Here is a 27,128-nt window from a genome sequence, read left to right as displayed (position 1 = left end):
CACCAATTGTTTTTAAACATTTAAATAAAGTGAACTATTTCAGTAAAATCTTTTGGGACACGGGAATATGTAATCGATGGTGAAAATGATGAAAGCGTGACGTGGCAATGACACATGCGTACACAGGAACACATTTGCGCACACACAGATGAACAAACGATGCAACACGAGAGTATATTGTATGGACTTTGTGGGCAAAATTAACTAATAAGTGCTTTCTTAAATTTCAGTCCAGCAGAAAGGATTCTTTAAATAATAATGTGTCCAGATCCACAATTGATTCTGTCCATTATGATACTGTACATGGAGATCCAATGTGAAGCCAAGTTTGAAGGGAAAGCACAAACACTTTGGATCTTTAGTGCAACGAAACAGAATGAATGTTCAAAAGGGGGCAAACAGCCACAAACATGCAGCCTTCTTCTTCCGTGTTGTCATGGTTTGTTGTATTCCATCAGATTTCACGATGAGAAGTCCTGTCCCACTCTCGACCGGGACAGCTCCCCCAAAAAATAACAAGAAAATTACATCCCAAGTGAAAAGGTCCATCTTTCCATTAATGTCCGAGGAGGAGGAGGGAGCGAAGGTGTGAGTAATAAAAGCAGATGAGTGGGCTGTGGCTAACGTGTGTGACATCCAGCAGTCCGATGACGGTCAAATTCTATTCATCAGTGCATTTTTTTTTCTGTGAGGGGAAAAACATTGCCTTTAATTCTCAACAGTTCTGTGAAGCAGAGGGGCAGAACAGACATGAGAGAATCATCTCAAAATAAACGTGATTTTACATATGCCAAAATACCCTACCTGTGTCTTTTATTTCTCCTTGTGTAGCGCTTCGATGAAGGCTTCAAGTTTCTCCTGGATCTCACGAACTTTCTCTGCAACGAATCAGGATTCCACAGTAACACATTGAGAGAAATCACAAATTTATTTTATGGGGTAGGTCATTCATTTGTACCATGAGGAATAGGTGAGGTACCTCAGACACCTAACAGGATGTGTTTTGACTAAATCGGGTGACATCAGCGTCATAGGAGCAGAACGCCATCAAAAACCAAGGACAACCTGTACTAATTTCAAAAGCAGGACCAGTCCCCAAACCCAAAAGACATGACCCAAGAAGAGATGAATGTACTGTACAGTGATACTTGACATACAAGTGATGCAACTTATGCAACCTTTTGAGTTACGAGCCATCACTTTGACGATTTTTGTGTGTGTGTGTGTGTGCGCGCGTTGTCAGTCAAAAATGAGTTACGGGCAACCTTCATATGACAAAGTGAGGGGAATACCCGACATCACAAGGATAGCCAAAGTAAGAGCCGATGTCGAATTTGCTGGTGAATCATCCTAAATACCGATGCCACTTCGACTATAGCTGTGTTCGTGTTCCTCCATTATTGTTTTGGCTGTGAGGTGAGCGCTCAAACAGAACACGCATGGATGACGTCCATTTTTAAAGTTAGCATAAACAATTGTGTCATACAAACTGCAACACCGACAGCCAAATGACATCCCATAAACACGCCCTTTCATCTTTTCACCAGAGGGAAGAAAATTCAAACTCCCAACCTTTAATGCTCTGTTAACACACTCAGACAAGGTGGCGGGGCATTAGGGGCAGATTACGACACCTAATAGAGGTATTAAGGGAGCCTTTGTAGGGGCACGCCGATAAGTCAAAGGAGCAGGTGTGGGCTAGAATGACACATGATCTGAGCTCTGCCACAAGTGCAACTGAGAGTGATCCGAGTGGGGGACCACAGGCCCACGTAACTCAATCCGGGCCAATCAGAGCAGGATTACCAACATCTGTCCACATGGATGAAAAGGACTTTAGGAGGTGTACAGAAAGTAGGCTGCCGACTGTGGGGATGATCAAAACAAGGGAAAACCCCAGCTCGGGCTTCAGAGCTTAGCTTGTTCTGATGTAGCTGACGATAAAGGTGTTACACAGACTTAGGATAATACTGACATTTTGGGAGGATTTACAGTGAAATAATTCAAATGGACAAAAGGGACAGGAAACAACAGTGTGAAATGAAGCGAACGGGAAAGATTGCATTCAATGACCCGGCAATACACGGGACGTTGAATCGTAACTGTACTGTTCTGGTTGGTGGCAAGCGCTAAGCTAAGTGTTGATGTGGAAATCCAAGTATTAATTCTCTAACAGGCCCCAACCACAAGCCCTCCTGAGGCCGTTTTGCAGATCACTCGCATCGGGCCAAAACCTCCAGTGTCCAAATGTGGTCAATTTCCTTTAAAAAAAAAAAAAAAAAAAAAACCGCTGCCATCTATTGACAACTCCTGGAATTATTGCAACGTTAGACCCTTCCAAAAAAAGGTACAAATGAGTTTAAATGATGTCTTACTGAGATCCTCTGCAAGTTGGACTCGGCGGCCAGTGATGAGCTGAGATTTCTTCTCTGTGTCTTCTCCAAAGTCCTCTAGCACCTCCTTAACATTTTTCTCCAGTCGGCGCACTGAGGAGAATAAAGAATAAGTATGAAGTCAACAAGTACAAGACACACCCATAATGCATCTTATATTATCTCTAACAGCTACGTTTTGCAACGATCAGTTCCAATCTAAGACTAACGGACAAGTAAAAACTTTGGCCATAAGAGAATGACGCCCAATATCCAAAAGCTTTTGGACTGGTCTTTACCTTCAGTGTTGGTGAGCTGCTGTCGTAATGTGTTGGCTGTGATGACCAGCATCCTCTGAATTCTCCAGAACAGAACGACATCATTGCATTCCAACTGGGAACATTTGCAACACCCCAATTATAGCATACAATATACAATACAGCTCAAGTGACAATGACAACCTTGGAATGTTTCTTCTTTTCTCTTACCTCAGAGTCAACAAAGTGCCTCTGGTAGTAGTAGAAGCCCCTTTTGCAGAGGTTACAGTGAGACAGAGCTTTTTGCAAAAAGTGTCGCCGATAGAGCTGATGCCACGTGTCTTTGATCTAGAGTGAAAATCAAGGTATTATTTAGTCAGTGAACAACATGAGAGAATTACAATAAAACGTCGGTATCGTGAGCTCACGAGCACTGGGTCTACTTCGACGGCTCGTCCCTCCAGATTCTTCCTGACTGTCGTGACCTCGTCATTAGCCAGGTAAGCCGTGTGCTCATCGTGCAACTTCAGCAAGCGCTCAAGCTCTGATTTTGTTTCATTTCGGATATGCTGCAAAGGGAATGACATAGGTGACGCATTTAGATCATGTGCTGGATGATATATTGTCTCAGAAACTACAAAACCAATTCCAATCAAGTTGGGGCATTGAATGAAAAGAGAATACAATGATTTGGAAAAATAATGTTCAACCTTTTATTGATTTGAAGACACGACAAAGACAAGTGATTCAATGTTCCACCTGATAAATTTAGCAAATAATCATCAATTGAGAATTTTATGGCTGCAAATGTTCCACAAGAGGATCGTTTATAAGGAACGTAACACTGTCCGTGAAAATTATAATTGCAAACTGACCGGAAATGGACGGCCCTTCATATCCCCGCATGTTTTTTGTGAGCAGCTCTATTTGGATGGCTGCATTTTAAATGGAGTTTGAGGTTTGTGATGCTGCAACTTTTTTCATACAAATGTCTCATATCGATTCACTAATGTTAGTGGCCGCTCCACATTTATCTGACTTGAATCCAAAATGTTCCCAAAATGACACTGTGGCGTTAGGCTTTGGAACCCCTTCCATTTATGTCGCTCAACTTCATGTAAATGGAGAACTACAGCCATCGGAAAATGTAGCTTCAAGTACGCTAATTCTTTTGCTATGCTTCAACGCTTTTTGCACCGTGGGTGTTTGGAGAGGGAAAGAAGCAGCGTGACTGAATGTTGATGATGCATGCAAACAAACAGGCATGTCAATGACAATTAAATAAATGGGAAAAAAATAGGGTGGCCATTTTATTTATTTAACCAAAAGTCGATACAGTAATCCAGCCACCTTTGAGGTTTAGCTGGAAAAGGCTTAGGATAAGGAGAAAGCGTTGATATGGTAATTATTGTGATCGGCCAAGCTATCTATAAAACTGAGCCACTGAACAGTGTAGAAGCACTACCTGATCTGATGTTCGGGTCTTCCAGTTCATCCACCTCTCCTTCCAGTCTGGACCCACCATGTCTTTGATTACAGTTTCAGCTGCAAAATACATTTTGTAAGGGGTTTGAAGTGCTCATTCCATCTTTTTTTTTTCTTCGAAAATTCCACAAAGGCGGTCACTTGTCACATTTCTAATGGAATAAAGCTTCCAGCATGAAGCACAGCACATACTGTCTTTGAGGCGTGACTGCAAGGTTTGTTCCATGAATTGAATCGCCGCATCCCACTGAGGCTTGTCCGTGATGGAACGGTCTTCTAGGGCATTGTGCTGGATCACCCTCTGATGGACACACACCACAACAAGAACACTGTAAGATGTATCATTACAAAAGGCCAGCTGATGTAAATGACCTTGTATTCAGTTAGTCAGAATATGTTGACAATGTGTTTACCAAACTGTCCATGGCCCTTTCATTCCACTTGTGCCTCTTGATGCTTTCGTCCTTCACGGCCTCCTTCAGTTTGTCAAAAATGTCATCCTGGTCTTTGCCTTTATATTCAGCCATGAAGCGAGCAAATTCCTCCTGCAGCGTCTCCCAAGCAACCTAAAAACAAGATCAGTGTTGTTGAGTGACGCTGAAGAAAAGAAGAACTAAAATAACAATGATAAACTCATTGCATCATACCCTCCCAAACTGAGCAGTACCGTATCATACGAATTGTAATCCCACTAAATCAAACGAGTCCTATCGTTCCACTTTCAAATAAAATGGCCTTGACCTGCATCTAGATACGTGTCGAAACGTCTTTTATTGGAGAGATGCACACCCCAAATATACTGTACTTTATTTGTCTCATGAGAGGAATTAAAGGAATTCTATTCATGCATTCATGTCAGCCATGTGCCTACATTACATTGTAACAGCGCACATCATCTCTTCAATCCTTTATGCCTATTTTTTAAGGTGATAATAATCTAAATTGACATTTTTTCAAATCTGTTGGAGCAATTAAATCCCCAAAAGACTGATAAAAATGTTTCCAAAGCCAATGATGTTCAGTTTTGATTGACACACACTCACAGAGCTATCAATCAATTCAACATCTTGTTTAGTTGTTCGCTGCAGTGTACAACTGCATTGCGTTTGGCCATTACATTGGACCATTGCATACTCGGAGTTTAGCACCCACAGATTTAACTATACAGTACTAGCTGCTTTTTTCAATATTTTTCCCCAATATTTGGTTAATATATTTTAGGGGTGGAATGACTCTGAGCTACCCCCCCCCCCCGACAGAGCCCATCAGAACACATTTTTACACCGTTAAAATTAAAATCCAAATATCAAACCACTCAATCATAGATTTTTTTTTTTAAAATGTGCATTGTACCGTATACAGGTATCCAAGCACAGCTCAATGAAGGGATCGACATATATCAAGTTTTTACCTCAAGGGCTTTGTGTGGAAGTTGCTTGTCAGTCCACTGCTTCAGTTTAATGTCTACAGTGGTGTTAAAGGTCCCCGAGTCCATTGTTTGTGCAGCAGGTAGGTAGATGTTCTCTATCACGTGTGTGGAAACACGCTCCCACAGCTTCTTCTGCAGAATGGCTTCCCTGTTACCATACAAAATGCATCCAGCGATGACTTGTGGTATTTGATTGTTACAAAAACAGTCATGATATGCTGATGCTAAACCAAGGGTGTTTGGAACCATGAGGAATTAGTCGATGAAGTGTTGCTGAGAAAACAAGGCCCTATCAACACAGCCATGGTCGCACTTGATGGTAGATTCCAATACCGTTTTATTATGACCCTGTTCATGGTTAAGTCTCCCCAGTGTCATCTCAAATAGTGGATGTTGGATAAGTGGACCACCCCTGTTCGTGTCCATCGACCATTGATCAAGAATATTGATTCCAAAGAAATGATGGCAAGCATACTGGGCACAACAACATTATTTGAGTAATCGATGGAATAAGTGATCGGTTAATCAGTTCTTAAGAGATTAGTTTGTGACCGGCGTAACTGTCACGCACATCCAAATTTAGTCCACCATAGTATTCCTTCTATTCACATGGGGTTCTTTAAATTCATATACAGTGCCTAAGTAGAAATTGGGGCCTGGACCAACATTGCGTAGAGCACCGGCAGTGCCAGTCTCCAGGGTAGCAATACCATCACAAGGCAATTGCCAGCTTTTCAAAAATGTTCATTTATCAAATAAAATGTTTGCATATATTCCCAATGTTTTTTTTTTTGGTTTATTTTTTTTTGGGGGGGGGGGTATTATTATCTTACCAGTGCTGTGGGGTCACTTGACTCAAGCTGATGACTTCATCCAAGATTTCATTCTTGGCCTTTTCGTAGAGTTCATTCTGCAAACAGACATGTCCAATATCAGACAACAAATCCATTCAGTTTATCCATTGAAGTGTTATTTCTAGTACAAGACAGTTCATACGTGACTGTTTCTTTTACTTGCATTCATGTTAACAAGGTGTATTTCAGAGGAATATGTTGTAATATTTTGGAGGTACACTGTTTTTTTTTTCTTACCCGGTCCAGTTCTCTCAAACGAGGGTAGTTGTTTTTCCACTCTGTCTCCAGGTTGAAGCGGGATGCTACAAGGAAAAAAAATATTATAGTAATTCAATTATGATCAAATAATTAATGACAATTATTTAATATGACATGCAAGGGAATGCAAAATTGTGTATGAAGGTGTAATTTTACAGATGCTCATGACTGGATGATGATCAAGGTTGAAATTTACACAAAGTAGCGATTCGTAATCCAAGAAGCAAGGACAGCACAGACATAACATGACATGACCTTGTGTGATTCACGGGTATGATGTTATCCCAACTCCTAGACTGCTGCTAATGGTGCCAGATAGACTAAAATTGGGTGATGACTTTCACACTTAACTACCCCCTAAGGCGAAGAGGGATTGCAACCATTGCACACTCTTTTCAAAAGTGAATGGTTTAGTTCTCATCAATGTGAACACTTCCAACTTTATACAAAGCCACACATGCACCCGATATCAAGCCAGTGCTTGCTTCCTATTCAAATTGGATATTAAGCTAATTGCTGGGTTGTGGTGCCACAGTGGCTCTGAACAGGGATGGAGACTCTCTAAGTGTGATTTGATGAGTTGTGGATCGATACAGCACACAATAGGCCTATGGGAACTGCAGGAGCACAGCCATAAATCTCTGGTTTTCTTAGCCTGTGATTGTCGCAACTAATTGCCACAGGAGGGCAGACCTAACATAGGAAAAGTGACACGATCGGAAAAGTACAGCCACTCAAGTGAGCTGCAAAGGAAAATATGGGGAGGGGGGGCTGTTAAAAGACAATGTCCTACTGGCACTGTCAAAACCAATGGATTAAAAATACCTAGGTGAACATTGAGTTAATGTTAATCAGTGCATCAGTAAAACCTACTTTCAATCTCGATTAACATTTGGTATACAAGACCACAGACATTAAGAGGCCTTGCAAAGAGGTCTCTGTCTATCAACAAGTTGTTGGGTTAAAACTCCCTCATTAATCTTCCATTGTGTTGTATAAACATAATGGGGCTACCTCAACTGTCAAAGTGGAATGTCTTTTTGGTTTTTGTTGGAGACCAAATCATTGAGTCTCTTCGGAATGGATGAAAGGATGGTAGTGTAAGCCACCGTGACCTCTTGTTTAGTGATGGTCTTTTCACCTTCATGTACATGGCCTCTCTTACTCCTGTTCCAAAGCACCTGCCTCCTCTAATAAGAATATGTACATTTTTGTAATTCAAAAGAGCGGTCCTTTTCTATGAGCTTGCAGGTAGACAGCTGATTTTTGACCTAAACATCTCGTCTGAAAGAGCAAACTAATTCGCACTGTATTTGGTTTAAGAAAGGAAATGACTAACTCACAGTGACAGAGATCCTACCTTTAAAGACATCAGCTTGCTGCTCCACAGACTCTCTGACCATTTTCCAGAAGCAGTCTGAGACAGCCAAACTCAAGTTCTTTGTGGTCACCTGGTGGGCCTTCAACATGCCGTCCCTAGTGACACAGGACAATTGATTGTCAGAGAAGCACTAATCAACGCCATAAGACACTGCATTTAACCTTCTAACCAATGTATAAATGCAAATAATCACTGCACTGTTTGCGCTTACCGCAACAATCTGGAGTTCTGGAAGAAGTCTTCCTCATAGTCCTTAATTGAGTCAATGCTCTCACCACTGCTTCCTATACATGAATCGGCAGGAGGAGAAATTCAGTCATTACGAAATGCAATTACAATATTAACTCTTATTCAAAACAAATCAAGGCAAAAGGAATATCAGATTGGCAAAATCAGTTGCTATTGACATAATGTGTGCCCCAATGGGAATTACCTTTTCCTGTTACGACAGCAAAGTATCCCAAAGCCTTCATGGGAAAGAGCTTGCCCTCAACTATCTGTTGGATCTGAAATAATAAAGAGTGTCAATTTTGTTTTTATACCTCGCTACAGCAATCTATGAGCATCACATTGTATTTTGGAAGGGTGCCCTCTTGTGGAGGAGCAATTTATAGCTTCTATTTCCTAAACCAAATACTTCTGTGCTTCAGGCACATGGTCTGCACACATATTTGTAACGACTTAAAAGCAGTCTTTACTCTGCTCGGGCTGGCCAGGTTCTTCTCGGCCAAGTCCACTTTGGTCAACACAAAGATGGTCCTTTTCCCGTGGGGGTCCATTTGACTAACCAGATCAGTTACAATGCTTCGCTCTGCATCTACGCTGCCATCTGGATGGAAATAGATAAGCAAAAGGATTTTCGAAACTGCTCACTTTTACCTCCTAGCTTCAATATAGTCATTTTAATTGGGGATGCAAGATCACAGCTCACCCTGAATGCAAAGGATGATTGCATTGGGGTTCTGCATGTAGGCCTTGCTAATACTGAAGATGGTCTCCTTCGTGTCTGATGCCATGCCTGTCGTCACCGTCTGGAAAGAACATAGGAAAAAAAAACACTTAAAGGACTGAAAAAATCATGAGTTGTTTAATGAATTACTAAAAAGAGCTACAGACAACATTGAAAATCTCTTTAAGTGGAAGAATAAGTAGCAATTAAAAAAATAAAAATAAAGCATGACTGAGCATGAATGAATGTCTAAAAGGCCTGTGACTGGCTGGTGACTAATTCAAGGTTGTACTCTGCTTCTCGCCCAAAGCCGGCTGAGATAGGATTCTGCTCACCCCTGACCCTCATGAGGCTAAGTGGTACTGTATACAGAAAATGGACGCGAGAATAAGAAAAAGAAAAAAAACTGCAGAGAGGTTTACTCACACTGATGACACCTGGTAAATCAACAAGGACCATTCTCTGGATTCCTGGGCCTTTGACACTCAAGGATATTGTCTGTTAATTTAATACACAATCAAATTCACCATTAACCAACACATTTAGATGTCAAACCAAAAAAAAAAAAATCTACGCTTTCAGTTCAAATGGAAAACTAATGTACACACCTCGCAGCTGACAGTTTGTCCTTCTTTCACACTCTTTCTCATCCTCAGCTCAATCTCATGCCTCAGAGCAGCCAGCTGTACAACACACAAAAAAAGACAAGTACATTTCTGTGTATATATAGTCCAGATGGACAGAAAAAGCCGTTTTGTATCTTACATCTTCCTCCTTTGTCAGGTCAAACTCACGGCCACTGTCCTTGAACAAAGCCACGTGGTGGGGGCCTTCACTGAGTGTCACCTGCAGAAAGAACACGTACTGTGAAATCTATCAAAACTATGAACTTGCACACTTTGTTGCCTGAACATACTCCTATGACCAGATTCTGTCAATGTATTTCCAAATACATGTACTGATGTCATTCATAATTTTCTAGGCTATATATATCCTTTTGTCCATTTATTAAAAAAAAAAAAAAAATCACAACAAACCGCATTAACTCTGGTGCCATGTACCTTAACAGGAGAACGTGTCATCATCTCTCCAGAGCCTCTGGGAAAAATCCTGGCCTGTGCAATCATCTCAAGGACGCTTGTCTTGCCAGCACTCTGATCACCCACTACAACCACCTTCATAGAAGGTAACGGTGGGAGAAGAAAGGTTAGGAAAAAGGATCCATCCCTGGTTTGGATACTACAGAAAGCTAGGACTGATTTTGAAATATTACAAAATAAATCTATAATAAATTACAAATGCAAGAAACAGAAAATAGAATTTGGTCAGGTTTCCATGTTTTTCTAATTGCACACAAATATTTTTCTGATTTACAAGCTATGAGTCACAACTTTGAATTCAAAAGAAACTATGACAACTGACCATCTTGTCATCACTCAATCAGTCATGAGTTTTAGCAAATGCGTGCACCTTACCCTGGGTAAATGGTCGTGTGTGTTGTAGTTGGCATCATAGTCGGACAGAATGTCCAAAACTTCAGAATACAGATCAATAAGAGATTTCTACAAAAACAACAAGAAAAGACACACATTGAACTTCCTGTCATCTTTGGTGTCATACCAATTGTCCATTCTTAGGTTTTGGAAAAGATGGAAAAGACTTCATAAAATAGCTGAGTTTGAAACAGTGTGTTTCTAGTGCAACCAACCTTTACTTTCCTTTGGTGAATCCCTTTGTCATCTTTTTGTAGAACCACTTTCCTCAACTCCTTGTTCTCTTTCTCCAGTCTTTCCAACATGCGTTGATACTTAAGCTATGAACAGATGACAGGAAACAGCCAGTCAGCCAGGTCTCTGACAGAGTAGTCCATGTTTAAGTGTGAGTCTACCTGGGTACGAAGCAGGTCCTCTTGGAGCTGATCGATCTTTTCTTTATCTGAGGACTAATAATTAAAGAAGGGGGGAAAAAACAAGGAACAATGACAAAATGAGTTGATGCTTCTTTGTTGCAGGACTTTGGGTCTTCTGCTCAAGCATGAAATTTGGCCATTCCCAACACAACCCCTTGTTACATGCATATCGAGATCGATTCGTGATAAGAATAATTTAAGTGTATGATGGAAGAATAAAGCGACAGTGGGGGGGAAAAATATCAGGTATGCAGTCCTTATTCTGCTCGCGTTTTGTTCCTTTCACCTGAGGTGATGCAAAACAAGAGTTCACACCAAATGACATAAGCTCTTAAATTGATACAGAGATCACAAAAACATTCACAGGCAATTTTAAGAGTAATTATTCATTCACATCCCATTGAGGTACATATCTTGTACATGTGCAGCAGATTTGTTTGCAAGAATCATCAACAACAGAGGGGAGACAGCTCACAGAAGTCAATGGGATTTGGCAGGAAAAGCGTGAAGACAAACAAGCGATCAAAAGTCTGTTAAGTCATGATGAAATGCACAAACAGCGGTAGATTGTTGGAATGTTAAGAAATATGAAACAATTGGATTTAGAAGGGATAATCTTGTACACTCCTTGACTGCACCACAGATGTTTCAAAAGGTATAGCACACACCATGCAGAGGTTTTCCATTCTTTACCGCATGCTCCGATCCAGAAAAAGGAGCGCAATTGTGGGGGTTGAGTGGCATCTCGGACCAGACAATGAAGGTCCATATGTGGCTTGCCAACAAGCTACTTGCACAGCATATTGTAGCCTGACAATATATGGGTGGGACTTTGGAGCTTTTTTTGGGGAAAAACAATGGAAAGCCTGGACTGATGAACAACGAAAGTTGTACATCAGTCCAAAGTCAAAAGTGTGAACATATGGGGGAGGGGGGGAAAAAAAAATATATATATATCTCTCAGATGTTTATAATTAATACAACTTTTTTAATTTGAACATTACATCTCATTTAGTTTATAAATGAGTGTAACCTTCACAATATTTGCACAAGTCACCATCTGTGATGATGTTCCTTATTTACCAATTGATCCACCTCCAATGAAACACATTTAGGCCATATTGAATTACATTTTACAGTATGTGTATTTTTTAAATTATTTATTAGTGTTTTGGGAAGACACAAGGGTGCCTATATTACAATGTCAAGCTACGCCTTTGGCAGCTATCCGGTACTTTTTAAATTTCCATCCACATTTGGGAAAAGGCCTCATGGTTTTGAGCTGAAGATATTCCATTTTCTCTTCATACTGCCATAACTCATATCAATCGTGCCGCTTGATCGAAGAAGAAAAAATGTTTTCAAATTGTGTCACTTGAACCATGCAGTGTAAATCCATCCGATGATAATGCTTTCCATCGAAGAATGTAGTCCACCATCAGTACAAGATCAGACTAGCTGTGAACCTTTTTTTTTTTTTGCGGGGATAGGGTGGCTCTGGGGACGGTGGGACCTTCACCTTGCGTGTGTGATGAGGGGGGCTGGGGTTCGGAGGCGGAGTGGGAGCAGGCTCTGGCGGTGGGGGACGCGCATAATTGGCAGCAGCTGCCCGCCGGACCTCCTCCTCATGCCGTTGGATCTGCTGCTGAATAAGAATGAGCTCGCCGAGCAGACCCTGCCGGGGTACGTCATAGTGAGAGACAGAGAGGAGCAGCACAAACAGCAACCAGCCCATGAGGCCATTGCTATATCGCACATAGGGCTGACACATAGCGCACCATTCATCGGTGCTGGTGCTGTTGCTATTCTTGCTTGTGCATCATTATTCAGTCAAGGATTCAGCTTTGGGAATCTTGCCACCATCATCAGTGCAACACAAAGTCTGAGGCCAAACTTTGCGAAACTGAAGGCAGGAGAGGTGACTAATACCAGGACCACAATCAGCACCTCTCAGCAAGTGGCATCATTATTTTCTCCTCTATAGTCTTCAATGCTCATCACAATAGATGAGATGCAACACTATCAAAGGTTTTTGACTACTCCAGATTCAAACCACATTTCCATAGAACCCCCCAATCATTGACAGCTCTGAACACTGAAGTATGTATGGTGGCAGTGATACTAGAACAACAGCTCATGAATTTTACATCACTCCACCCTCATCACAACATATTTGTGCAACATCTGGCATTGTAAATAAGCTAATAATTTATTAATCTATCATCATAACATGGCCAAAAGTCTTGGGGCACACCCCTTCAATGGCTTAATTCGACCTTTTGGACACTGACATACTCCCAACTATGTGAGACTGTGCCCCAGTGCACAAAGCAAGGACGATTCCGGAATACTTGGCAGAGGTTGTCATCAAAGAATTACAAATCGGTGTGAAGTGAATGATCGAGCCAAGTCCTCTCACTGACCATGAGTGACCTCAAATCTTGATTAAGTCCTCATAAAAGAACTTGATCCATGTATTGTATGTTGAGTTGAGTGGCATTTTATGCAAATTATTGCATATGGGGGGAGGACATCAGGGGGAGAATCGCAACATTTTACAACCATTCCTACAAATACATAAAACAAAGGGGGGGGGGGGGTAAGAAGGGACAAAGAAGGTGGGATGAAGCAAAGATGACCGGACACATGAAGGCACACCTCAGTAGTGTGTATAAACAAATACTGCCGCACAGTGAGTACAATTACGTACGGTCCTCAGTTTACAACGGGGTTCTGTTCCACCAGCGGCGAAGTAACAAGAATATGTACACAAGTTTAAATGCAGTCTATCACAAACCTACACTCACACAGTAATTACCGATACATAAAATAAACGGTATACTGGTATATTTGTATTTAAAAAAACAAAAACAAAAAAACACTTCCAGGCCATAGATATAAAACAATATGGAAAAACAGTCAATACAGTGGTAACTGAGCGCGTCTTTTTTATGTGCAGTGTGACAATGTGTTCTTCCACTGCTGCACAAACTAGTTCATTTCATGCCGTTTGAAACCTTGTATGTTAAACCGAAGAACCAACATTTTATCATGTGTGCTCATATTGAATTGACAATCTTAAAAACTCAGCACCAGTCTTCCCCATCCATTGACATCTTTTAAAATTACCAATTTTTCTAAACCTGTAAAAATACTGGAGATCACTTCTTTTATTGTTTATTTTCATTTCATTTACATCAAAAACATTCCCTTAGCGATTCATATGCATCAACTAAATTATCAATAAACCTGACATCAATGAAAGGTACTGCTCCCAAACAAAAGGAACATTTATCCCTGAAAATGTCAACAAAATCCGGCAAACAGTATTTAGTAATCCAGGTATGCGCAAGGTAGGTTGCCTCGTTTTAATTAATTGTATTTTTGAGAATGTCAACAACATGAGACTTTCTGTTGCATGCCTTATCCCAATGTCACCTCTACACTGAAAACCCTTTTTGCTGGTGCACTCAGAAATTGAGAGCTAGTGATGCTGTAATATTCAAACTTCTGGATGATCTCATATTGTGAAATTAAATCACCCCAAGTAGTCGTGTAAAAAAATGATATAATATCATTTGACGAATAAAACAACCGTATGGAACGGAAATGAAATCAAACTCATGGCACTTTCAAATGCCAAATCCCATCAGCAGGTGGAAGTGCTCCTCGCAGTTGAAAAAAAAAAGTCACTGAGGCCGAATTCTTTGCTCACCAATTAATATAGGGGTACATGGGCCAGGTGTGCCCCACACAGTCAGCTCCGGGGTGTAACTGTCACCCGTCAGAATGGAGACTCAAAATATGCGAAATTATGTTTCACCCTCAGGTGGCAATAGACTTACAAAAACCTTTGGTATGCGCAAGATGAAGCAGTCTTAAGACTTTCCGACAATGTGTGCTGGGCGTGACAGGGAACGAACGCCCACGCGTGAAGGGGTGTTCCACCTGTAGTGCATACACTTCCATGAGTGCCTGAATGGCAGTCATTGGGCGATTTTCTGCACAGCTAGAAAATCGCGCAGCTGCACGGCTTTTCTGACTTTAGTTCACAGGAGAATACGTCCCTATAGGGACAGTTAGCACAGACATGGTAATGTCCACATCATGTGTGAGGTCTCAGGATTCTAAAATTTTGGAAATTTGGAACGAAGCAAAAAAGGTATGTGTTAATTTCTTCACAATGGTCAGAAAACATCTGTGAGCATGATAACTTTGCATCTATAATCATGGCTGCTAAATGTCATCCATGTTCACAGCCAAATGATTTAAGATTTTTCCACCACACATCTTGCCGATTTGGTGAGCAAAAAGAGCCAAGTAGGAGGCAGATATGTGAGGCTGGGGGGTGAACTTACTTTTTTGTAGTGCTTGTCATCTTGTGAGGCTGCTGTAGAAGCATCTGTCGCTTTTAATGGCGGCTCTCCTGAAGTTTCTAACAGAGAAACGGCATTCGTTATGTCTCCGAAATATTTTCTGTTAATGCATACAGTCATCAGGTGATGATGTCCTTTGCTAAACGTCACGTGTGGAAAATCTTGCAATGATATATCCAATACATGGTATCCAATATTTGAAGTGGATACATAGTGTGGGAATTTGCATTTGATGAGATCCAGTAAAAGCATCCCGTTATATGATTCTGCACACTGGCTGCGAGACAATTGTTTAACAACATTGTGGGTTTTAGTGAGGTTGTATGTAGTTCACAGTTGTGTAGAACTGCATTGCATCATACCAAGAGCTGTGATGACAGCTTGATGCAATGTAGTTGTCAAACTACAAATGCAACATTAATCAAATCATTTTTGTCATTACGTTCAGCAAGTTATTTTCACAATTATTTAAAGCACATTATCAAATATAAACAATTCATGGAGGTGGCAACAGAAATGTACGGCTATTTCTGTGGGTGTGTGGGGGGGGGGGGACTGAAGCAATGTTCATAATAAATGAATGCAAGTCACATGCACTAACGAAGAGAAAATTATGCCAGATTCCATTTGTGTTTTTATGACTCATTGCAAAGGTGTTTCACCTCAGTAAAGTATGCGAATTTTGCAAACATTTGAGCATTAACTAAAAGCGGAATGAGATTGTGCAATTAAAAAACATCTTAAAGATCGGAGATAGAGAGGGTGGAAGTCAAAGGAGGCATAAATACACTAGTTGGCAAAGGTTCAAAAAATATGGAAAAGTAAAAAAAAATAAGGGGAAAACGTGTTTGCGTTGAAGACATTTTTCACTAAATAAAGAGAAGCTATACATGTTCAATAGGAATTGAATTTCAAATTGCGTGAAGTAAATGGTTCCAAGCAAATTCAAAGGAATGCTTGAGACTTTAAACATTCAACAGTTATACTAGGCGCAGTGAGAAAACCACTGCACATTAAATTAAGAACCTGTATTGACTGTTGATAGCAGCTAAATGGAAGCCAACATTTAAGCATGGCAATGACTTCCCGGGTGGACCAAACCACACGAAATGCTGGTTCAAGAAAAAAAAAAACAGCAGAAAGAAAATAGGGAAGCGGGTAGCACTTTTGAGTTTTGGTGTACACACCTAACAGAAGCAGACCAGAAGCTCCTTTGACTTCACTACCCAAACTCACACCTGCGAATAATGTGGAGGACAGGGGGGCAGGGGAGCAGGAGAAAGGAGGAACAACATCAGAAAATAATGATGAAAAGACAGAAGCAGAGGGATGATGGTCAATGCAGGGCCACACTGAAATGATGTGCAAAACAAAACATGCTTGAGCAATTAAGTCGCATCAATTACTTGAATCAAAACGTGCATTCAGTCCTAAACACTGTATTCTGATTACTGTCAATGTCTTTTATTGGCTTGAAAAGCACGAAGCATACTTCAAGGTGTAAGTATAGCTGGTGCGGCCGCATGTCCCCAACAAGCTGACTATACACTGCATCTGCTTGCTTGAGGTAATTTCACATTTAAAGTGTGCTCTATCTTGTTTGTGGATTTCTCTCACATTCACAAGTCTCATGAAAGACAAAGATCCATGTTACCATTTTTTGAAGGAAGCCCTCAACTGTCAAAAGAATCACACTTTCGTTATCATGGATGTGCAAAAGTAATGTTAAAGTATTCCTTAAAACATTGCCTCTACACTTGGCCAATTTGGCCCAGGAACAGATTCATTTCATTACTTCCAATGGGGAAAACAGGTTTTGAAACTGAAACAAATTGTGGAGGTCCAAACAGTGTTGTGATGGACAGTTAAGCTTCGACTTTATCTTGAACTGATTGTTTAGGCTCATTGAGCAGTTTGCCACCACAGCCATCAGATCAAGCCCCACACAAAGCAAAGCAGCACATAGCAAATTACACCCTTGCGGTGTTTCTAACTTAGAGGACTTCATACTTTATTTTAATGACTGCAAGCCTCGGCACAGTGCCTGCCATATTGTAACTTCGACATAGTGGTCAGACATAAACTGCTCTGAGGCACTTGTTAACTAACCTTGCCTGCAAGCTGAATTCTTACGGTATTTGTGAGTTCAGAAAACCTCGAGAATCCATCTTGTTCCGAGCCCGCTGATTTTTTCCAAGCGGAACCACTGGTGGGGTGGACCAATAACAAAGCAACAGTGTATTTGGGAGCGAGATATGTGGCTGTGATGAAAACAAAAGAAGCGCCGAGGCCGGGAGAAACAAACCAAATGTGGTGACACCGGGGGACAAATGCACGGACGCTGCAATTAAATAATTAATACCGCCCTCGATCCGCATGTTTGGACTGCAAAAATGACAACTATCACTCAACGCCTTGATGCAATCCGCACAAATCATCAAGATGACCGCTAGTCAAAGCAAGGCGCAAATCAGTGACGACATCCTCATCTGTTGCCGTGATTACCCCCCTCCCCCCACCCCAAAAGGTGTTCAACCATCAAGTTTTGTGTGACTTTTTAGGAGGATGGATGAGGCATGTTTGAGTCTCTCATAACTCACCAGAGGTCAGGAGACTTTTGATGAAAGTAAAGTTCTCTCCTATCTTGTCAAAGTCAGGCAGTAGTTTGGCTATTTCCTCCATCTCCGGTAGAGCTTTGGAAAGTTTCTCTGAAGACGAAAACATTGACAATTAAGTAAGTAATTCAATAAAATGTAAGCATAATTTTGTCATCAATGCATTTTACTGTCTCACTGTAGTCCAAGTTTGTTTTTGTCTTTCACTCAAGTGCAGTGTTTCACAACCACACGAAGGGTAGGAATACAAACATTGCAGGGGCAATGTGGAAACAGTCAATGTATAAAAATTTATTTCCAATATGACAAGTAAATATTATCTGTCATTTCATAAGCCCGTTAATAAAATGGTCTTTGTGTTTGACAACTTGTTTCTGAGAGACAGCCACCTGTGACACAGCTGCGATAAAACCACAACAGCCACGTGTCAGCTCCATTGTCTCAAAGCTCAGAAAAAATAATGAAAAGAAAGTAAAAGAGTTACAGTGGGTTGGATTATTATTATATTATCTTGTTAACAATTTTTTTCAATGATATTTAAAGTTAAATATGCCTCTTTAAATAGGACTTATTCAAAGGGGTCCGGTTCTTTGTGGGTTTTATATAATACAGGTATGCTACGACAAAAGGATTCAGGGGTACACAAGACAAAAAAGGCTTGGAGCCACTGCCTAATAGCACAAAAATGGAAACACTTACCCAGATCTATTTGTTCGCCGAGTTCCCACACAAAGTCAGGAATGACCCAGTTGTATTCACTAAAATCTGGCAGCATATCCTTCCACTCGTCATAGGTCTGTAATTATATTGACACAGGTGAGCAAGCTTCATACTAAAACTTAGAACAATAATCTTTGCTTTTATGATAAGCGTCTTTGTTTTTTTTTGTCGGGGTGGAGGATTTCTGGAAGGCAGCAAGTACATTGATTACTCAACGTGGGTTGTAGACAAGTTCTCAGTGGGTTGCGAACAGAGAAAAAGTGTTCACAAGAAATATAAAATGGGTGCAGGGGGTGAAAAGAAAAATACTCTTTGCATTGAGTTTGATTGGATAGGCAGATTGGCATGAGCGAACAGCGTTAGCTTCAAGTAAGTGAAAACGATTATATTGATGTGGTGCAGATTTGTGTTTGTTTGGACTTGCCGATATTTTCATTTGTCATATACACACATTTGGCGGATGGTGGACCTACTGCCTCCATTACAGAACATACATACATCTCTCTCTCTCTCTCTCTCTCTCTCTCTCTCTATATATATATACATACACACACACACACATATATATATATATATATACACACACACACACACATATATATATATATATTTTTTTTTACATCAACCCCCTACTTTCATCCCACCCTGTCGACTACCTTCCATATGACACGCTAAAACAGGCTATGGGCTGGGATACTATATGATTGGGAATGGTGATATTACGGTGACAAGCTGTGAAGGTATTTATTCAATCAGATTCGGTGCAAATATGTGTGACAGCAGCCAATCACAGTCCAGCTTTTCGTTCTCTACTGTGGATTGCAAGTAGAAGTAAACAGAAAATAATAGTAAGAAGTAAGCAATGATCGAACGTGCAGACAAACATACAGCTAAACACCCAGCGATGACTTGGCGTTATCACTTCGAAGATGAAGCTATTTTGACAGAAGTTCCTGACTGTTGTGTGTGGCAGTTTCTCCAAAGAAACATTGAAGAAATTAATCTATGTTCTCAAAAACAGGCAACACAACAATCCTGTTGCATCACTTGAACTTGAAGTAGCACTCGAGTGATGATGTGGAAAGCATGAAAATACAAGTCGAGTTTGCATAAGCAGCATTAACAGTTGAGCCGCTGCTATCGAGCCGTGCAACCATTGGACCAAAGCAACAATTAATGGCATTATATTCTGATTCATGAACATTCGCAAGGAACAAAATAAAGGCATGATGATGACTGCATTTAAATGCCCTTGCACCCTCCGGACAACCCCTCAAGCCGCCACTGCCCGTCCCATCCCCACCGTCAATGGTTGCCGATCCACAAAGGGGCATGTACTTGTTTGAACTGGTCCATGGCATGAAAAAAAGTTGGGGAATACAGCTCTAAATTACAACCAGGATCTGGATGAGAAGTAGAGATAAGAGGTGGATACCATATAGATTCAGATATACAGACCAAATGCATACCTTCTTAGCCGTGTATCCTCCTCCCACTGCACTGCCAAGCAGAATGTATCGCAGCTTCAACAGCCTCGCAGCAAGTCGGGCCACCCAGAAGTTGCGCTTCTGTTGGTAGCTACGCCCTCCCGATCCCGGTGGCGGCTTTGGTGGCCGCATGGGCAACCGTGACATGGAGGTGAAATAGCGGGCCGCTGTGCGATGAGGTGGACGCTGAGAGTTGCTGTTTCCATAGTAACGGTGGTGGATGGCACGGTACAGAGGGTGTAGCTTCTGAAGTGGTATGCGAAATCTCACCCCTGTCCTGGTGGGGACCAGACTCCTGCATGCCATGCTAACAAAACAGAACAAATGGACTTGATTCAAAGCCACCGTAAACATATGCAGTATCAGGTTTGGATTAAGGTTGCATGGCATACCGGTACAGTACTAGAATAGGTTCGCGATACCTTGCTGTGAACACCTCCAATATGGACAAAGTAAAAATTTTAATAAATAAAAATAAATAAATACATAAATAAAACCATGCTACATATGTGCCATTTCAATGTTTAAACAGCTTTTGACTAGACGATGGTATAACTGGAATATAATGTATAAAAATATAAATGAGCTACAGGTTATACTCATATAACTGAAGGAAATGGCTAAAAATAAATGATCTAAGTCTGGCAGGACTATTAAACTTCTCACAATTGCACTACAAATGCTCTTAAGCTCTATTTAAATAATGTTGTATTGTATTGTATGGTATTGCGTAAACCTCATACAAGTGACTACATATTTTACTTTTCAATTGAGGCAAATTTGAAATTTCCAAAAATCAGAGGAAAGAAGAAATGCGGGCTGCTTTTCACACATTTACATTTTGGGATACAAGTCTTAATTCAGTTAAGCTTTCCTTCTATATTTCAAACAAAGTTACAAATCTCAGCAGCTGTGAGAGAATTATCTGTCTGCTGTCAATTTCTTTTAATTTGATTTTACCAAGAGGGGAAAATATAATTTGCCCTAATATTCCCAACAACCTAATATTAGTTTAAATGAATAAAAACACACATAATTTGAAATTCAATTTTTTGTCATCTATGAATCCATTGTTATTACTGATTAAGTTTTTGCCATGGGATCTTTCAGCGTCTTTTAACCAAGTATATTATCAATAATCTCATAATTTTGGTATCGTGACAACACGAGTTTGGACAGCCTTCTGTCATGCGGTTTAATGGGAAAGTGTACCCGAAACCTTGACCGGTACTGAGTGCCTACACAAAAACAAAATCGATCCAAGACATCAAGAGGATATGCATGGTCGTAAACAACAACTCGAGTTCATGATGTGAAATGTGATCAAGGTTATGCATTGAAACGTCATTTACTCAAGTAAAATATACATGGACTATTTTCTTAAGAGTGCAATCATCCGTTTTATCAAGCACGCTGTTCGTCTGACGAGGCTAATGACAAAATACACAGAGAAAGGCCAGCTCACGGTCTAATTCATGATATTTTACATATTGCTTTGAAAGTCTTAACATATATTTGAACAACTACATTTGCATAAATACGTATTCAGAAATCTAGTAAGAAACAATTAACAAGGCTTTTTACTAAGACAGTCGGCCAGGCGAGTGCTGCTTGTCTTTTTCACCTCATCGTAGACGACTGGCTAATGTTATGATGAAGTATTGACCGTTGCATTGGTAAATGTAAACTTACCACGTAACTTTACTCCCAACGCGCAACATGGTGCTGTTGTTACAGGCGAGATGACACAGATGCATTGAAAAGTCACACATAAAGCATTGCCCAATGCATCTTTCCACAAGATACACCCTCGCCTGTCTCGTTAGCTAAAGGACACAAGCTAGAATGACAGCCCACTTCCGGTATTCCGGTCCTACACACAAATAGGCACTGAAGGAACCCAACATAGCCTCAGTTCCTTATGAGTTGAAAGACATGTACTGTCCTCTAAAAACACCTGAACTGTACTCATCGATGATCTCACGAGTCCCTAAGTGAAATATGAAATAAATAAAATAAAATAATGCAATGACGTTAAAAAATTCATCAAATGTTTAATGACTGAAATATCCAGCATTCGAAATAAAGTATTAATTGGTTCAAAATAAAGGTTTCACATTTTTAGATTTTTTTTTAGTTTTCGCTGTTATCTATGTTTTACATGGGCACACAACATATTTGTCATAATAGACATTCATAATTACCAGTCGCTACAGGATTTTTACAACTGTTACTAAAAGTATTGGCAAAATAACAAGATCAGAGCGGAGCCAAACACTCTTTTCTGAACATGCTTGTATAACAGCACGACAGTAGGTCGTACACCACTTACTACACTGTATACTCACCATCACAGAACTCCTCTCCTTCATTATTCATCTCTACAGTAGTTCATAGCAACACTGCCACCTACTGTACGACCAAAGAACATAAGACATACACGTTTTTCAAACCACGAACATAGACTTCACTCGGACACTTAGAATTTATTTGCCCAAGACACGCTGAACCGCAACATTAGGATGAAAGAGCCGCTTACGGCTCCCGAGCCGCGGGGTGCCGAATCATGCCCTAGCAGCCCTACTTTGAAATCTGAACCCAATTTCAAAACCCTACTTTGAAACCCAACACCTAATTTAGAACCCTATTTTGAAAACCTTATCCTATTTTAAAACCTGTGCAGTGATTGGTAGTTGTCCCGAGTCGATACCACTTATTCCCAGCTTGATGTCCCCTCAACATGATGTAAATACACAATTAGTGTGCTGTTCTGTTGAACGGGTGGATGCCGGGGGGCACCACCCCCTTGGCTCTTTCTTCAGAATGTTTCTGTGTCCAATCGAGGGTGGAATTGTTGAGCTGCAACATTAAGACAGTTCATTACTGAGCACTGTTCTTATGCAGTAATTAGCATGACTAGAAATGGATGTTTAGTAGCACTCTTGTACTGGAGCTCAGATTGCGCAGACGTAGTTACTTTAATGTGTTAAAATAAGAATAAATTTTTATATAAGATGCCCACTGATAAAGTAGAGGGGCAGCAATCTTATACGTATTAAAATTACCTTGTTCTCAAGTTCTGCATCACACTTGTGAAATTGGACTTGGTGCTTCCTAACTGTACTAAAAGAGAGTGTTGTGCTTCATATCTTATATTACTGAATGTCAAAAAATAGACATGTAAATAATTGTTTGAAAACATTTATTGAAACAAAATAAGGCTAAAATACAATTGCCAGGGGAAAAACATAAATATACAATAAATTATTAGGTAGAAACATTTCAACACAATGTACATCTTTTCTGAGTCGTCACGGATGTGCAGAAGCTGCCAATAAAAGCAGATCCAATTAACTGTACTGATAGTTGGTCGGTAATAGCGACACCTCTTTGCATTTGGGTATCAACTTTGATCATTTTCTTTGCTCGATATACACATATACCCCTGAGGAATAGCCCATCTGAGCCTAGACACTCAGTAGCTGACTCAAATGCCAATCAACAGTTTGTCATTAAACCATGATAATAGGAAGCTAATCCTACCTGTCAGCATATTATTGTACCTGTGTTAAAGCAACATTTCTACATAAATCCAGGGATTCAATATAGCAGTCACACAAAATAGGCAAATTTGTAGCGTAGTTGAATTATTAATATTTACACTAAGCAATGTATTACAATGACATTTTATGTCGGAATTTGAATGTTCATTATAAAGGTGCAGTCAACCAATTGTTACAAAGCAGTGGCAAGTGAGTCAATTCATTCAGATTAGCATTTATCAGATTCCCACTTTCTTAACTTCTACAGTAGAAATTTATCATATACCTGTACATCATAGATCCAAACCAGATTAATAATGATCCAAGTAATAGCAGCAACCTAGTTCCACTTTTCAAATAACTAAACCCAACACCGAAAGTAAATGCCCATGATTCATTCCCAAGTGAGATAAAGTACAAATGAATCCAACTTGATATGAAAGTGAACATACAAATACAAAACAATGTATAAATTAATCAAACATCCGATTGTAAAAAAATAAAAAGTACCACGACACTAGCCCTTAATATTCCAAAAACCTATATATTTTTAGACAACCATATATTCTGATTTTTGTGCACACAGAAAATGTACATCTCGAAATAGAATCCAACTTTTCATATTTTCAACTCTCGTTAAATTCAAAAGGAGTTACCGTGTACAGAATGACTATACAGCTTATTTCTCAAATAACCAATCAAGCTAAATGTCTGAAAACAGTAGCAGCTTTGCATCCGTAGCATGTTGCTGTCTTCATAATACACGTGTGCCTTAGGTGGTCTATGCATTTAGCACATTTTAAAAAGCTTGGGCACGTTAGGTCCCGACCCCAAAATTTTGGCCTAGTTTTTGAATCATTCTGCAAGCAGGCAAAATCCCAACCATTGTGAAATTGCATACATAACAAAACAATCTACTTCTAAAAACAGAACCGGTCACAGGTTAATTTAAGTGAATTCATATTGACACATTAAAAATGGCTTAAGAGCAACGTCAGCACTTTTGATGCCATTGAAAAATTTTAGTGATGCTGCTCGTATTGGGAAAAAAAATTGAGTAAATAAACTAACTTATGTTTGGTAACAAAATATGAACAATCCTGATAATATTGACTGTTTGGATGCAGAGACCAAGAGAATATACTGTATTGGGCCGGCCACTGAAACAAAATGAATACAAATGGAGAGTTCTGTGAACCTCAGAATTAACTTCTTCAGATATTGCAGCCGACAAGCTTTGGGTCCTTGTTTTAGACCGTGCATAGGTGGCGAACTCTGGTCCTCAAGGGCCACTATCCTGCATGTTTTAGAGCAGTGGTTCTTAACATGGGTTCGATCGAACCCGAGGTGTTCGGTGAATCAGTCTCAGGGGTTCGACAGTGGTTAAGACCACTGGACTCAACATGTCAATTACCAGTAGTTATGACACGCCCACTTGGCCATCACTGGCTGGTTCATTTTGTGCACAATTTAAAAAAAACTTGTACTTTATACTTCTACTAATTGTGTTTACTTTTTTCTGTTTTTAATAAATGCGTTTGTAAAAAAGAACATTTTTATTTTTCACTAATGAAGGCTTTGGTGAATGTGCATATGAACTGGTTGGGTTCTTAACCTCTAGGAAGGTTAAGAACGACTGTTTTAGAGATTTTCCTCCTCCAAGACACCTGATTCAAATGATCAGGCTCCAGCAGATCCTGATGAGCTGATCATTTGAATCCGATGTGTTGGAGGGGGAACATTTAAAACATGCAGGATAGTAGCTTGCGAGAAATGCAGTTTGACACCTGTGTATGCTGCTTGAAAAAGTATTGTACTCGTCAGAATTAACTGCTTGAAATCGATGCAGTGCAAATCTTTCCCTTGCTATGAGTTTGCTATACAATGACATAATCTACACATTACCATCATATACGGCTACATAACCATCTGATTCTACCACACTGTTGGCAGCTAACCAGCTAAAAACAGGCACTGTCTCCAAATGGTACATTTATTAACAGATACGAGCAAAATGTTCTTGGGAGGAGCATCGATTAAAAAATACAAGAGCACTGAAATTATTACATAGCCCTTATATACAGCAACAACAATCTGTGGATTTAAAATGACAATACGGATTCAGTGTTGCACTAGGGTTGCTTCCAACATGGCAAAGCAGCGAGCTGATGAGATGCAGAATGCATTACCAGTGCACCTTTAATCATTCTTCCATGGGAAGAGATTTATAGCAGAATTGAGCACGGAATTGTTTTCTTTTTCTGTAAAGTAAAAAAAAAAAGGGGGGGGCGGTATGTTCGATGTTTCGGAGTGACATTCACAATGGTGAAGTTTTAACGTCATTGCCACTGAGAGAAGTCTATTTTGAGATTTAGACATCAAGAGTGATCACACTTGTAAGAGCAGCAAAGCAAAAGCTATGTTGAAAAATTAGTGATACCATGTCAGTCTCAGGCAGGTTGTTGGTGGCATGGCATCAAAATCAGTCTTTTTGAGGTGGAAAACAATTGCTGGCTAGTTTCAAGAAGAGATTATCAGTCTCTCATTGTCCAGAAAGTCATTAGAGTTCATCAGTATAGTGGGTTTTTCATGTGATTTAATCAATAGTTCGCTAGCTTTTAAAGTCCCTGCCACTGACTTATCAGTAACTACGATGTATATGGAGCGTTAGATTAGTAACAAAAGCACAAGTCCGAAATCTAACTACAGGTGTACACTTCCTTATTTTGTATTTCGCTAACGGTTAAGTTCAAACAGATATGATGCAATCAGCATTTACATCTTGGGCTTTACAATTTTTCTTGGACTATCGCTCCTTTTGCCCACTGCTTGCCAATTGACACTGGCGTAAAGTTGCAAAATGGACACCTGGCAATGAGTTTTTCTGTCCCCGACTGCAGTTCTGCATCAGTTTGTCAAGTTGAATGGTCATCACACTGCTGTACGTGTATTGTATGATTCAACTTATCCATGCCAGTATTGGTTCTTGACAAACCATACAGCATAAGGCCTGCTGCTACTATTATCACTGATGAAAACACCAAACTCCTAAAGCCGGCGTGGACGCAAGCCAGGAACAGTATCCAGAAATGGCTACCCTAGATTGAACTGCAGCCGATTACAAACTTGCCTGGTGGAAATTTCGCAGTGCTGCTTCACTGTCAATTGGAGGGACATGGGAAAATGGAGTGATACAATACACTTACAAAATTTGCAAAGCTTAATATGTCAACGGGTGATCGGCTCAGGTCTGTCCAGAGACAAAAGGAAGTCTATATCAACTGTGGCCACCCTGTATGATCAACAAGAACAAGTCTTAACAATCAAGTTTATGATTTGAAGGGGTTTCCACCATTAAAATATGCCAAATATTTTCCATATTTATCGCCATAAAGTTGACTGCAGCAGTTGAGAAGTTCCAGTCCTCATACTACTCGCGGTGCATTTGACAGAATAGCATTCAAGCACGCGCCGTGTGTTCTCTCTCTCTCTCT

At 40.2% G+C, this 27,128-nt stretch overlaps 1 protein-coding gene across 7 annotated transcripts; it reads right to left on the bottom strand.

Annotated features, from left to right (window-relative positions):
• opa1 (OPA1 mitochondrial dynamin like GTPase) lies at positions 1-21,968 on the bottom strand. Of its 7 annotated transcripts, XM_019880243.1 has the most exons (31): positions 21,785-21,968; positions 20,075-20,399; positions 18,585-18,681; positions 17,871-17,978; positions 16,458-16,508; positions 15,253-15,329; positions 12,414-12,569; positions 10,874-10,927; positions 10,694-10,798; positions 10,461-10,547; positions 10,047-10,160; positions 9,751-9,831; positions 9,594-9,668; positions 9,412-9,483; positions 8,968-9,067; positions 8,735-8,865; positions 8,470-8,542; positions 8,248-8,320; positions 8,016-8,131; positions 6,635-6,699; positions 6,377-6,453; positions 5,526-5,691; positions 4,528-4,680; positions 4,307-4,415; positions 4,095-4,174; positions 3,058-3,198; positions 2,861-2,977; positions 2,672-2,765; positions 2,376-2,486; positions 805-878; positions 1-685 (listed from the first exon to the last, which is right to left on the bottom strand). In XM_019880243.1, exons 1-30 carry the CDS (start codon positions 21,862-21,864, stop codon positions 814-816), a joined length of 3,153 nt encoding a protein of 1,050 aa, XP_019735802.1. In that variant the 5' UTR covers positions 21,865-21,968; the 3' UTR covers positions 1-685; positions 805-813. The 7 variants fall into 7 exon arrangements, with proteins under 7 accessions (XP_019735802.1, XP_019735801.1, XP_019735800.1 ...); XM_019880242.1 differs by lacking the exon at positions 21,785-21,968 and having other exon boundaries at positions 1-724; positions 20,075-20,497; XM_019880241.1 differs by lacking the exon at positions 21,785-21,968 and having other exon boundaries at positions 20,075-20,497.
• Positions 21,969-27,128: the final 5,160 nt, after the last annotated feature.

Source organism: Hippocampus comes, unplaced genomic scaffold (genome assembly GCF_001891065.2).
Source record: "Hippocampus comes isolate QL1 unplaced genomic scaffold, H_comes_QL1_v1.1 scaffold151, whole genome shotgun sequence".
NCBI classification, from domain to species: Eukaryota; Metazoa; Chordata; class Actinopteri; order Syngnathiformes; family Syngnathidae; genus Hippocampus; species Hippocampus comes.
The sequence above is the reverse complement of the archived record's forward strand: the minus strand, read 5'-3'. Positions and strand labels throughout refer to the sequence as shown.